Source organism: Hemicordylus capensis, chromosome 1 (genome assembly GCF_027244095.1).
Source record: "Hemicordylus capensis ecotype Gifberg chromosome 1, rHemCap1.1.pri, whole genome shotgun sequence".
In the NCBI taxonomy this organism is placed as follows: Eukaryota; Metazoa; Chordata; class Lepidosauria; order Squamata; family Cordylidae; genus Hemicordylus; species Hemicordylus capensis.
This window is the reverse complement of record NC_069657.1, coordinates 420,917,847-420,932,955: the sequence shown is the minus strand read 5'-3', so window position 1 is coordinate 420,932,955 and position 15,109 is coordinate 420,917,847. Positions and strand designations below refer to the sequence as shown.

The window sequence follows — 15,109 nt, the reverse complement described above, 5'->3', positions numbered from 1 at the left end:
GTTCAATTCCAAACCTGTTTGACATTGAACTGATTGGGTTCAATGGCTCGATATCGGACCTAACCCCTCCCCCAGGTTCAGTATGCTATCTAGCCAAACCCCTTGGCCTTAATATATTTTTAAAGATACCACTCCGGGGGCTTCTCCAAGGCCACAGGGGTGTCTCCGGAGGTTCCCCCCCCCCGCCAGCCTTCATTACTGTCAAAATTGCCTGGTTTGGGCAGTCTTCAGCCCATTCCGGACCTGCTCTCCATGTCAGTGGCCATTTTGGAGGCTGCCACGCATGCCCAAAGCACTTTCTGTGTGGCAGGGTCATGACCTGGGGTGCACAAAATTGAACATGCCCGGTCCGGTTCAAGTCCAGTCCAGACTCAGACCAAACTGGACAACCCAGTTTTGTGCACACCCATAGTCTCTACAAGAAACCCCAGAGACTGATCTGGCTGCTACATTTTGAACTAACTGAAGTTTCTGAATGACATACAAAGACAGTCCCACATACAGAGCATTGCAGTAGTAAAGCCAAGAAGCTACCATTGAGTGCACCACGGATTGAGATCATTATTGTCAAGAAATGGATGCAGCTTTCATATCAACTGAAATTGATATAAAGTGCTCCTAGCCATAGCCTCCACCTGAGTCACCAGGGTGAGGCTTGGGTCCAGAAGCACTCCCAAACTATGCACCTGCTCCTTTAGGGGGAGTGGTACCCCATCCAAAATAGGAAGTTCTATCACATCCCTTGAATTATGACCCTTCACCATTAGTACCTCTGTCTTGTTTGGATTCAGCTTGAATTTATAATCCCTCATTCATCCCATTACTGCCTGAAGACAGACATTTAGGGGAGCTATGCCATTTCCTGATGGTGATATCATGGAGAAATAGGTTTTGGTGTCATCAGCATATTGATAACGCCCTGCTTCCTGATGATCTCACCCAGTGGTTTCATGAAGATGTTAAAAAGCATCGGGGATAGGATGGAGGCCTGGTAGACATCATATAATAGCTCTTGTTTCATAGAGCATCTATCCCTGAGTGGCACCATCTGAAATCTGCCTCCTGAGAGATAGGAATGGAACCACTGGAAAGCAGTACCCACTATTCCTAAATCCCTCAGATGATTCAGAAGGATACCATGGTCAATGGAATTGAAAGCCACAGAAAGATCCAAAAGAACCAGCAGAGTTACACTTCCATCAGGCCAACCAAGGCTGTCTCCACTCCATAGCCTGCTCTAAATGCAGTTTGAAATGGGTCTAGATAATCGGTATCCTCCAAAACTACCTGTAGTTGATCAGCCACCACTCTCTCAATCACCTCGACCAACCAAGGGAGGTTGGAGACTGGTCTATAGTTATCCATCACTGAAGGCTCTAGGGCAGGCTTCTTAAGTAAAGGTCTCACAATTGCTTCCTTCAAACATGGGGTCAACCGGCTCTCCCTCAGTGAGGCATTTATAATGTCAACTAAGCCATCTCTAACAGCCTCCCTACTGAATGATATAAGTCATGTTATCATGTTATCATATAAGACATGTTCGGCATGGATCCAGAGGGCAGGTGGTAGGCCAAAGACCTACAAGAAGCTTGTCCACATCCTCAGGAATCACAGATTGAAACTGATCCATTCTATTTTTTTTTAAAAGATGACACCCTTACTATTGACACTGCAGTAACAGTAGAGTCCAAGTTGGCTCAAATCTGAGAGATTTTATCTGCAAAAAAGTTATTAAAGGCATCACAGCAGGATGAAGACTCCAAATTCAAGTTCAGAAAGGAGGAGACCTGAGTCAATCCCCTCACAATTCTGAAAAGCTCTGCTGGAAGTGAACTTGAGGATGCAATATATGCAGAATAGAATTGCTTCTTTGTTGCATGTATTGCCACAGACTTGGCCCAGCACCTCAAACATGAGCAGATCTACTTTAGGCAGCTCCCTCAGTCAGTCTATTTCTTCTGCACAGCTTGTTTAGCAGCTATGTGGCTGCCAGGAAAGGTGAAACTTTTACACACTGCGTGAAACTTCAGGCTGCATATACATTACTGTACGAGGGGCAGTGCAGGGAACAAAAGAAGTCTGCCTGATTGAGCTCCTGGCCTTTTAAAAAGACTGGCATTGACCAAGCTGTGCTCCAGGAGTGCTCCAAGCAGAATCCTGTCTCAGAAGTGGCAGCACCTCAGGCTGTACTATAATAGGCAGAAAGGAAACAAGCTGGAGATAAATAAAAGATGATGAACAAGGCAGCAATAGGCACAGAGGCATTACCTGGTTCTTGTAAGTGCACGTGGATTCTTTCCACCTAATAGGCCGGTGGATTCCAAGACGAACTCTGGTAATCAGTGTCACAGGTGAAAGGAATTTGATTCTCACTGGTGGCCACATCAAAGGTGACAATGGGCAGCATAAGACACGTGAAAACCTCTGCTGGATCAGACCAAAGGTCCATCACGTCTAGCATCCTGCTTTGCATAATGGCACAAGAATGTGGCTGAGTATTTTAGGGTAAGATTGAAAGCTGTGGGGAAACTATCCATATTGTCTCCCACTATCAGTCTTCCCCTGAAACACACAGCCACAATCATGTTGGGTGTGATCTATTTTACATTCAGTTCACAGGGTGCATCAGGGAGACCAAAAAGGCTTATGAACAGATGGATGGTGCATCTTGAAACATGATCTAGAATCTTCTTCAATACACCAGGTTTCCTCAGCAGAAAAGCCAATGTAGATAGAGTTCCATGACAGTAATACTTAATACCTTTTAGGTTAAAGAGAATATCCCACGTAATGTTCATAATACATTAGGAGGTTAGTTCACGTGATCAGAAATTAGTAGCACAAGTGTCCTACCCAAGTTCAGGAGCTGTGCACGCTCCCATTTTGTGATCCTCTGTGAGTGAAAAACAAAGTTAGGAAGCAGGGGAAGTTATCGTGTGTCAGGTTCCCGCTGGGGAGGAGGGCTTTGTCCTACCCAGAAGCTGTACCCAGCTGTTGAATGAGGTAAGAGGAAAAGCCCTCCTACCTAGCACGATCTTTGAAGATGATCACTGCCCGCACCTCCAACCTTGCTTTTCACTCACACATTATCAGAAAACAGGAGGTCACACAGCTCCCAAACCTGGGTAGGATGCTTGTCCTACCCAAGTTCTGATCGTGTGAACTTGCCTATAGTGTTTTAAGTTACACACACTTTATCAATTTTAAAGGCAATGCCTTACTTGAAAAGTAAGGGGAAAGTTAATTTTCTCCTGGTAGAGGGTCTCAGTGTGAATCCCCTTTTTCAGTCTTGCTAAAACATTGTTTGCCACTGTCAGCACAACACTAATTTTTTTCATCATTCTCCCAGAGCTGCTGGTTGTTTATGCAAGAGGACAGTGATAAAATCATCTCTTAAAATCACCCTTTGGGACAAAGCTGGATTGAGAGATGGAAATCAAGTTGTGTCCCTAGGTGGTCCTAATGTCCAATGTAACAAGCCATACACCACCACGTGCTCATTTGAGCAGAGGTCCATTCACAAGTTATGTTCAACACTCGTACAATGAGTATAAAGTGTACACAGATACAGATCTGTACACAGGTACAGATCTGTACAAAGGTACAGCCATTCACATGTTATGTTGAATACGGGTACAGAAGTACACTTCCTAGCTGTACTATGCATTTGAAGGGCCTGTACCTAGCTTCACTTTTACAATGAAGGCAAGTATACTCACACAAACACATGAACAATTGTATAGAAAGCTCTCCAGGCTTTCCTCTTACCTTGTTTCCACACAATCACTTCTACCTAGGGTTTTTTTCCTACCTTGCTTCCACACAACCAAAAATTGGGAGCACACACAGCTCCTAAACCTAAGTAGAACACAGTTTTTGATTGTATGAATGACCTCAATGTCTGAATCAGGTTCAGGTTTCCAGCAGAACACTGCTACAGCTCTTGCCAGCAAACCCAACCTGTTCTCTCTGCTGCTGCCGCCACAAGCGGATTTTTTAAAATAAAATTTTAAAAGCCAGCAGAAAGGAAGATCAGAAATGCTACTAACATTGGTTCCCCTTTTTCTCATGGTCCTGCAAAACAATGATTGACAAAACATCAGTGATCCAGCACAACAGCTTCTTCTCCCCAGCCCAACGCTTCTTGCAAGTCCATTTGTGTTATGTGTACACATGTTGATTTGAATGGGAGGTCTGTTTCACTGTGTGAGTTATTTTCTTGTCCCAAGTTTGATTGTTTGATTGTTAAATTTTGATTGTTTTTGTTAAATGCAACTAAATTTAAATGGACCTATGCAACATTTAGGGCCAAACACATGCATTGCAATAAACAAAAACATATGCCCCAATCCAACCATGTGCAGAACAAGGGCAAATCCCTGTGCCTGGAAATTCCGACAGATGTCATTGTTTCTTAGAGCAGTTTCCCACATTAACCAACAGGGAAAGCACTTCAGTATAAGGAATAAAACCTGCAACCCACATGTAGATTGCCATTTGTAATGAAAGATCTGCTTTCGCAATTATTACAACAATCTACATAAAGGTTGTATGCTAATTACAAAGAAAGTCCCTGTAAAATATTTGTAATGTGGGAAGCAGGCTCAGAGAGACTGGATTGCCTCTTTAAGTTTACCACCACTTATGTCTGCTGTTTCTGAGGCTTTGTAGGCAGGAACTGCATGTTTCATGCATATGTTATGTGAAAAACCCTGTGGTTGTTTCCCCTAAGGAAAAGTAGCTTGGAAAGGAAATTAGGGAGCCGAGAATTTAGAAATTTGTTTGACCTATAGGTCTAACAGTGTATAGAGGGGTTTCCCAACCTGTGGTATTCCAGATGTTTCTGAACTACAACTCCCATCACCCCCCAGCTATACTCTGCTATGGCTGAGGATGATGGGAGTTGTAGTTCAGAAACATCTGAAATACCACAGGTTGGAAACCCCTGGTCTATAGTAGTAATGCACTGCCAGTATTTTTTATTCTTCCTTTTTTCCTTTCCCTTGAATGTTCTCAGATGTTTATTCTTGTAAATTATGTAAGTATATGATTTACATATACTTTATGTACATGTATATAGCATACATTTTGTGTAATCTTCAATTTTTGTTTAAATTGCTATTTCAAAATAAAATAAAATAAAATAAAATAAAATAATAATAACAACGGCTGACATACAGAGCAATGACATACCAGTGCAGCGAGAGAGCAGCCTAACAGAACTTCCCAATTAACTGCAGAAGAGCAATGGGGAAGCAGTAATTTTTGACACCCTCCCCTTCCCTAAGAAGTGCTCTCTTCACCCAAAAGTATGTCCCTGTAGGCTGCACAACCTTCAGGGGCATACTTTTGATGGCACAGAAGGGCTACCTGGGGAAGAGGAGGGCTGCAAAAATTGCCACTTCCCCCTGCACTGGTGCAGTTAGTTGGGAAGTTCTGTTAGGCTGCTCTCTCACTGTACTGGTGCATACTATTCTATTAAACCAATCCTTATCATCTGGCATATTCAACAAATGCTACAGTAGTTATTTGCTGAAGACAACTAGAATGAATAGCATGCCCACCCCATATTGAACCTACAAGCAGAATGCAACCTATTAGCCGTGTATGGGGGCCCACCAGGGAACTGATAACCCTCTTGTTTAAATTGCCTGGGCTGCCAGTCACCTGAGAGTCTAAAATACGTGGCTGGTAAGCTACATTTAGATTGGTCGGTCATATATTGTGCAGACCTGGTACAAAGCAACATGAATCCATGGCCAAAGGCATTCCTGGAAAACGTCTGGCATTAAGAACTTGTAAGAAAGCAATTTACTACAGCCTCTACTTCCATTTACCATAGACTGTACATCATCAGTGGCAACCCTATTTCCATTTACCATGGACGCTACATCATCAGTGGCAACCCTATTACTATATGCCAAGCAGAGTTCTCATAATTCACTCCACTTAATGACTAAAGAATGTTAAAATAAAAAAAATTTAAACCCCACCAGTGCTATTCCTGTAACACTGGTGATGTTTCGTCATGCTCTTTGGGTCTGAGATTCCCATGGTTGGGTTGTCTGTTTGCTTTTCTATGTGAATCCTATGCTACAGGGGGGAAATGAATGAGAATTTTGACTTACTGTTCTTTTTATACATCAAGATTTCAAAGGAGTTCATCTCGTAATTTTCAAATGTTTGCCGGACTTTGTCAATTGTTTCTTTGTCTGTCAGCTCTCCATACATAAAACTGAAAAAGCAATGAAAAGAGGTAAGATACAGTACAGGAAGGTCACAGAAAGGACATACCCACAGAAGAGACTTAAATTGAATCAGCAGTTCTCTAGAATTAGATGCCTAAATAATATGGTTGGTTTGTTGAACAGGCATTTGTTTGAAGAACTTCAAGGGTTCTATCAATAGTGGTTCAGTAGTGGGTTCTATCCAAAGAAAGTTAGTCATGACTAAGCACCATTGAAATAACTGAGAAGTTAGCTGAGAATAACTGAAGTCCCATTAATCTGAATCAGACTGAGTAATGACTAACTTTCTTTGAATACCAAAGAAAGGCCAATCCATTGGCCTCCATCATTTCCTTTTCCTTCCCCGCCCCCTTCCCTCTAACAGTCATTTCCTCTTCCCAGGAACCATGCAAATTGTAGTTTTAAGCCAGGATTTTCTAACAGATAATTCTTAGCAGGTCCCCAGATTTTAATCCTCAAGATTCCTAGGGGCACAGCCATGAGAGTTAAAGTGGTATATATAAGTTTGTCATATCAATAGGGTCCAATTCCCTATCAATGGGGAAAGGGACATTAACCACAATTGTATTGTGGTTTCATCTTTGGCTTCAAGTTTTCCCCAAATAGCAGCTTCCCCCATGGCTACTATAGCCTTGCAGTACTATACAGTAGCCACCTAATGGTGCAGCGGGGGAATAACTTGCCTAGGGGGCAAGAGGTTGCCAGTTCGAATGGGAATTCAACTATGGGAATACAGACTATGGGAAACACCTCTATCGGGCAGCAGCAATATAGGAAGATGTTGAAAGGCATAATCTCATACCGCACGGCGGGAGATGGCAATGGTAAATCCCTCCTGCATTCTACCAATGACAACCACAAGGCTCTGTGGTCGCCAGGAGTCAACACTGACTCGACAGCACAACTTTACCTTTAATGGCGGGGTAGTAGCAGCAGAGGTAGAGCAGTATGAAAAGAAAGACGAACCAATCAGGGCAAGGAGTTTTAGCATAGCAATTTCATACAAGAGACACAGAAGAGCTAGTGTGCTATAATGTAAGAAGTCTTTGGGGGTGATTTAAGATGGGGGGGTCATAGTGGGAGCATTAGACCCTCCTGCATCCAAATCAATCCAAATCGGGGTATGTGTGTCTGCTGTTGCAAAAAGAAAGGACCTTGGCTATCCCAGTCATGGAGTCCCCACGTCATATCAAGTTTGGCCCTGCATTTCTTGAAAGTAAGGACGGAGGGTTGCAAAACAGTGCTCCAGTGATGTGGAAAAGGTAAAAGGGCACTTCTTGACTCTCACCAATCTTACCCGAATCATGTCTCCCTGTAGTCTTCTGATAACAGTGGCTAAGGGAGCCATCAAAAAGGTAAAAGGGCTGCGGACCTGTATACTTGTTAACAAGGATTCCTAGATGTCGTTGACTACAACTCCCATCATCCCCAGCTGCAATGGCCTTTGACTGGGGATGATGGGAGTTGTAGTCAAAAACATCTGGGAATCCCTGTTAGAGGGATCACTGCTGGGGATCCCCCCACCAGCCCACCTGTAATTTGAGCACTAGCACAGAAATGCCACCAGCACACTGATCTTCCTAGTTCCTTCCTAGACTGCTGTTTAGACTATTAGTGATTGGCACCTTCCCCATGTAGTTTGCTGGTGTCGGTCATGATTAGTCTTCACATTTCCGACACCTTAAGAACCCTCCCTCTGGAAACAGTCTTACTCTCTCTGCCACAGACCACTGCTGATATTGTTTCAGCCTGGGAAGGATTATGCCAAAGAGTGGAAGGAACAGGTCACTTTTATTTTGCTTAGGCAAGTACATTAAAACATTACAAATTACTTAATGGGAAGTAAATCTGCACTGAAATACCTGCAGGTGCTGCTTTTTTGCATAACTTCTGCTCTGTGGTATCCTGAGAGCTTGCAAAATCCGTCATTGCTGTACACAATAGGCCAATCCACTATCTGGGCATTACCCAGGACAAAATTTGTATCTGTTTGAAACAACACATCTGTTAGACAAAAAGCTCTCGGGCACATAATTTGATTATATACAGCAGAAACCACACCCCACCTCAGACTAAGGCAGTCGGTAGTACTTAGAGGACCTCTCCTTCATCCCAGAAAGTTAGATGCTTGCATACTGGTTTCTCAGATAGACCTGGAAACCTGGCAAAGAGCAAGGAAGGCAGCCGAGCAAATAGAAGTTGGCGAGAGAAGACTGTTCAGACAGCAACTGCCCTTGGTCATTGGCCCAGAATGTGAGGAACTACATGGACATGGCCACGGCAGAAGTGATTTTCTTCATGCAGCACTGGGGAGGTGCTATAAATTCATTGGGACTGAAGCATCCAATGTACAGCCTTAATCTTTAGCTACTACCGCAGGGCTGCTCAACTTCGGCTCTCCTGGAGAGGTTGGCCTACAACTCCCACAATCCCTGACTATTGGCCACTTTGGCTGGGGATTATGGGAGTTGTAGTTCAAATACAGCTGGGGGCCTAAATTGAGCAGGCCTGCACTACCACCACAGGAACAGCAGGTTTTGAAACAATATAGTTGCTTTGAAGATTACTATGCAAAGCAGCTGACTCAGGAATTGCAGGTAGGTATGTGTGCGTGTGTCACACACACACACCAGTACAGCTCTTAGGATTTCATTTTGAGGTTTCCTTTCTCTGAAGCAAGGATTCTGAAACAGAGAAGGAGGTGCTAGCAAAACCAACAAGACCAGCAACACCAGCTGCAGAAGCACCAAACCTAGACCCCAATATAGTACCTGAGCCTGTTAGCAAGGCGACCCATGAGCCAAGACCCCCAGCAGCCCTCTCTGAGCTGATTCACCTGAGGGACTGACCCCAGCCACACGGGAGTCCTTGCACTCTCCAATGTAAGCCCACCTTCACAGACAATGCATCAGGCAGGAATGAACGGAGAGGCTGAGAAATGTTAAGCCCTAGATCCAAGGCTCGCCCTTTCAAGACTCACCACTCCTCAGGGAGGAATGGAGCCCAGAGCGGATAGTCAGGCCCAGGGAGAGCCAGCATGGTGTAAGGTCTAGAGTGCTGGACTAGGACCGGGGAGACCCGAGTTCAAATCCCCATTCAGCCATGATACTTGCAGGGTGACTCTGGGCCAGTCACTTCTCTCTCAGCCTAACCTACTTCACAGGGTTGTTGCGAGGAGAAACCTAAGTATGTAGTACACCGCTCTGGGCTCCTTGCAGGAAGAGCGGGATATAAAATGTGAATAAAAAAATAAAATAAAATAAAAATACGAGCTCAGTTGACCATCAGACACTGTCAAAGAAAGTTGTCTGCCTAGAACTAGTCAAGATCCTGTATTTCCTGCCTGACTTCACTCACTTCAACTGCCCCTCATGCCCTGTGGGTTCCCATCTGTAGTTAGGACTGGACACTAACCAGCATTTCATATGGCTGTGAACTTCAGCATATTATCCAGAACCCTCTGCTACTTGAGCCCTATTCAGGCATTATATTGAACATTTGTCCAGCGAGTGTACAATGTACGCAGATATAGATCTATACACAACACCGGTTCAGTTATTCACACATTATGTTAAGCACAGGTAGAAAAGTATACTTCCTATGTGTACCATGTATTTTGAGAGACATGCACCCAGGTTCATTTTTAAAATGAATGCAGGCACAGTCATTCTCACAAAACATGTACAAGTGCACAGATATCTGTGCACTGAATAGGGATATGCAAGAGTTCCACAACAGATAATATAATGTAGAAAGTGTGCCTTGAAAGTAGAAACTCCTTGGCCTGGAGGGGGCCAGAAACCTCTTGGCCTGGAGGGGTCCAGGATCCCACAGTAAGCACTATGGAATGGATGCTTTGACCTACATTTATTCTCAAGTGTCTCTTAGCATATTTATAGCCAAAAGATGCAAGTATGTCCATTTTACACAATTCTAAAGCACTACTCATACTCCATATCTGTATTGTTTAAAATAAAAAGCCACCCGTGTTGTGTCTGATGAAATATTTACTGTTGTCATTAGTAACTTCAGTAAATGAAAGACACAAATAAGGGAAGTTTAAGCACTTGCTTCTATAAACTTTTCCATGAAATGCTTTTGTCATGCAATGTGCATCTGGGATCCCATCAAACACATCTTTAGTGATGTACATCCACTGGCCCATTGCATTTTTAACAGGAAAAGTATCTTTATACTCCCTTTCAGATGAAATACGTTGACAATATAACTGCAGGACATTTTAACTGCTTTGTTTCTCACAACCTGTGTTAAATCTGCTGGCTTTTGCTTAGATCATTGCTACATGTTCCAGAACAATAAAGCACTTTAGCATTTACTGTGATTAATTAAGTCAAGCTACTTCTCCTAATTGTTGTCATATACCCCTAACCCTCTGGAGATTATTTTCCTATTAACTTTTCCCTCTGTCTCATAGAGATAGACAAGAAAAACTTAGATACTGAAAAGGCAACGCTTGAAATTATGTTCATTCCTAACTACCACCATGTTAGACATTTGGCCTATTGGTTTTAGTACATTAGCCTTGTTCAGGTGTTAGGAGACCATGTGCAGATCTTACAGTTATGTAGACCCGCACATAACTGTAAGAGGAGAGCTGGTCTTGTAGTAGCAAGCATGAATTGTCCCCTTTGCTAAACAGGGTACACCCCAGTTTGCATTTGAATGGGAGACTACATGTATGAGCACTGTAAGATATTCCCCTAGGGAATGGGGCCATTCTGGGAAGAGCACCTGCCTGCTTGCATGCAGAAGGCTCCAAGTTCCCTCCCTGGCAGCATCTCCAAGATACGGCTGAGAGAGACTCCTGCCTTCAACCTTGGAGCAGCCGCTGCCAGTCTGTGTAGAGAATACTAGGCTAAATGGACCAATGGTCTCACTCAGTATATGGCAGCTTCCTATGTTCCTATGATTAACTTTGATAAAAAGTAGGAACAAAGTAGAAACTGGCCTACATGTTGCACAGTGAAACACAGAACTTCTGAGCCACTGTGAGTACCTAAAGAGAGAGAGAGAGAGAGAGTTAGCACTATTGCACAAGAATGCTCTTGCATTGATTGATTGATTGCATGCCATCAAGTCAGTGTCGACTCCTAGGAACCACATAGATAGCTTCTCTCCAAGATTATCTGTTTTTAACTTGGCCTTTAAAGTCTCTCAGTGGTGCTTTCATTGCTGTCGAAATCAAATCCATCCACATTGCTGCTGGGTTGTCCTCTTCTTCTCTTTCCTTCAACTTTCCCCAGCATTATGGACTTCTCAAGGGAGCTGGCTTTACACATAATGTGTCCGAAGTATGATAGTTTGAGCCTGGTCATTTGTGCCTCAAGTAAGCATTCTGCATTGATTTGTTCTATGATCCATTTGTTTGTTTTCCTGGCTGTCCATGGTATCCTCAAAAGTCTTCTCCAGCACCAAAGTTCAAAAGCGTCAATACATTTTCTATCATGCTTCTTCAAAGTCCAGCTTTCACATCCATAGAATGTCATGGGGAAAAATCATTGTCCTAACAATTCTAATCTTTTTAGGTATAGACACATCACAGCATCTAAATATCCTTTCCAGGGCCTTCATTGCAACCCTACCAAGTGCTAGTCCATGGCATATTTCTTTACTTAAAATTCACAATTGCATTTCCATGATGCTACTTACAGTAGAAATAATGTAAGAAGCATTGCAGAAGTGTGATGGTGCAAGTTTAAGTACTGTTTTTGTGCAAGAGCACTGGTGGGGGTTATAGGCACTTGCAGTTCAGAACCACTCATGTTTCACTATGCAACATGTCAGCTACTGTTTCTAATAGATAGGTAAGCCAAATCTGCACATAACGTGAAACCGGAGGTCAACAAACCCACGGTTTCCATTTTTAACCACAAATTGCATCACAAATGTTCATCCAACTGCGTTCAGCAGCCCCCAGTTTCAAGGCAGGGTGGCCCCTCCCTGCTCTTTATAGCTGAGGCCGTATCCCAGCAAGCTCTGTAGCCAGACTGTGGGCAAAGTGTCAGCGTGTCACCAGAGCAGCTGTGATTGGCCACTATCTTGAAGGGGGCGTGCTGAGCGTGATTATGCCTTTTTGGAACAGCCCACTCACCCTCAGCATGAAAGGGCATTTAAATCCTTTTAAATGCCATGCCATGCCAGAGCTTTTTCTGACTGCAATTGCACTGCCCGTCTCCTAAGAGCCCCACAACCAAACTGTCCCACACAAGCATGATTTCTGGAGGTGGGCTCTGGGGGGGGCACTAGATGTACATATCAGGCAGTATAGAAATGTGATGAATAAATAAATAAATAAATATTTCCCAGTTACTCGGGAAATGAAAGGGAATACGATGACTTCCCATGAGGGGATATGTATATGAGGGAGGGCAAAAGATATTGGGGGACTGTCCCACTGTGACCTAGGATGCTCTTGCGAGGGCTCACCCCAGCAAAGCTGTCCATGCAGACCAAACCACACTCCGGCTTCGTTGACAGCTTAGTGATGGCGTACTAGCACTCTCATGAGGGCCAGTCTACTACGGAGGACCATTGAGACAAGTATCCTCGGACTTCCATTGGACTGCGTGCTCATGAGTTGAGCAAAGCCAACAAAGGGGGCCGCACTTGCATGGGACCCCCCTCCACTCTCTCTGGTTAAAAGATAGAACTTTTGCACTGCAGCCCACTCCTCCCATGGGAAGCCTTGCATGGACCCAAAGGAGATTGTTACGCTCCATATATCAGAGCCTAGCCGTGTGTGTGGACAGGGGAACACCATATGCGGGGATGGATCCTTACTACCTTTCAAAATTCCTGGGTGTGGGCCATTGTTTCACCGTATGCAGATCTGCCTCCACAGGGAATTACAGGAGATGGGAGCCCTGATTTCCAGCAACCCCAGGAAAGTGGGGCCACTGTTTGGGGGCACGAACAAGGGTGCACATGTCCACATGGGTGAATGGTTGACAGCTACCAGGTGGCAGTCACCAAGACAGGGAGAGCATTTGCCAGGGTGCCCTTTCCCATGGCTTTCCTGCCCAGAGCAACCCGACTCGATATAGAGCAACCATAGCATGAGAAAGCAGTATGTGGGAGAAAAGGTTGTTTTGTTGTCATGCATTATTAGAGATTCTGCCTGATACCCTACAGAAGGTTCTTCTCATAAATTGTGAGGGGGTGTCCCCATGGCCTTCCACTCTCATGAGGGGAGCAATCCGCTCTGGATCAGCATCCATCATTATCACATATGAGGAACTTCCCCTCTCTGTGTTGGCAATGTTTATCCTGCTGCCTGGCCCCTCTCATGAGTAAGCCTAGGGAGCCCAAATGTCCCCAAAAGGGCTAGCTCCCCCTTCCCAACTTTGTGTAGAGGGGGAGAAATTGGCTGTCCAAGAATCCCTGGTTGGGGTTGCCTTTTAAACCCACCCCTGGGACCCCCACCCCCCACCAAATGTCCCCATTAGAACATAGAAACATAGAACATAGAAAACTGCCATATACTGAGTCAGACCATTGGTCTATCTAGCTCAGTGTTGTCTTCACAGACTGGCAGCGGCTTCTCCAAGGTTGCAGGCAGGAATCTCTCTCAGCCCTATCTTGGAGAAGCCAGGGAGGGAACTTGAAACCTTCTGGTCTTCCCAGAGCGGCTTCATCCTCTGAGGATGAAGTGCTCACACATCAAGTCTCCCATTCATATGCAACCAGGGCAGACCCTGCTTAGCTATGGGGACAAGTCATGCTTGCTACCACAAAACCAGCTCTCCTCTCCCATTCTGCTGCTGTAATGGGGTGCCCTGCTTATGTTACCACCTGGAATGTTTGTGCTTACAGCATTTAGAAGTAAAAGGGGGGGCTTCATCTTTGCCACCCCTACCCTCCTCACTGTGGCTGTGGGGTGGCAAGAGGCTTAATCTCTTGCCGCCGCCAGCAGTGGCAATTTTAAAAGTGTTTTTTTTTAAGAAAAAATTAAAAGTTTAAAACAAAAGTTTAAAACAAAACTCTCCCCCATCCCAAGATCTGCCGCTCCTCCAGGATTCGCCGCCATAGGCAATTGCTTTCATTGCCTCTGAAGTAATCTGCCTATGTGTTAGATTCTAGAAGAAAATACAGCATCAATCTGCAGGACTGTTTGGATTCACCTTAAATTTATTCACAACCTCTGTTCTTAGTGTATTTTACTGCCATCTAGCAAATCTCATAGCCAACAGAGAGAGCCTTAGGCTGAAAAATGAAAGTACCTAAGGGGTACACAAGCTCCCTTTAAGGAAGTTACATGGAGTAACATAATTGCTGCCTTGTAATAGTGCCTGCTGTTTGCCTCCACTTATGCTCTGCTTGCCTATCTGCAAATGCTACAGAAATACCATCCCATCTCTTGTGTACAAACCTGTGGGCAGCACACTGCCCCTAGAACTTCTTGCCACTTGGGGAAGTGTGTCGCTTCATACAACTGATTATAAAATCACAACCAAGATCTTAGAAACCACAACCTTTCTAACATGATTTCCAGGGTTTCCACACATGCACACACATTCATTCTCTGGGCACAAGCAGCTTCAGGCCAAAATAGTCCACTTATATCAACACTTAAAAAAAAAAATCTGGCTAGTGCTATGAAAATATGGAGCCCTCAAGAAGAGACAAAGCAGCTGTAAAGATAGCAGCTTCTGTATCGATATCAATGTGGCAGAGCAAGGCTACATTCTGTTCTCTCTCCTACACTATTCTACTGAGATCAGTGGAGAGGAAGAAGAAGAAGAAATTCTTCGGCTCAGTCTGTATCTTGAGGAGTTTTTTAAAAATGAAAAGAAAAATCATTTTCAATTGGCATGTTTTACCACACAGTGCTAGATAATGCT

At 44.2% G+C, this 15,109-nt stretch overlaps 1 protein-coding gene across 12 annotated transcripts in view; it reads right to left on the bottom strand.

The window, feature by feature from the left end:
- KCNH1 (potassium voltage-gated channel subfamily H member 1) overlaps positions 1 to 15,109 on the bottom strand; it is a 429,320-nt gene that overhangs the window by 370,934 nt on the left and 43,277 nt on the right. For 7 of the 12 annotated variants that reach the window (XM_053310371.1, XM_053310445.1, XM_053310435.1 and 4 more), the window contains exons 2-3: positions 8,111 to 8,234; positions 6,129 to 6,235 (exon numbers count right to left, since the gene is read on the bottom strand). The exons of 1 other annotated variant lie outside the window; for it this stretch is intronic. In XM_053310371.1, the coding sequence (XP_053166346.1) occupies positions 6,129 to 6,235; positions 8,111 to 8,234 (231 nt within the window). Of the gene's footprint in view, positions 1 to 6,128; positions 6,236 to 8,110; positions 8,235 to 8,314; positions 8,422 to 9,019; positions 9,201 to 15,109 lie in introns of those variants that run through there. 4 more of the 12 variants (XM_053310383.1, XM_053310373.1, XM_053310393.1 and 1 more) reach the window with 4 other exon arrangements.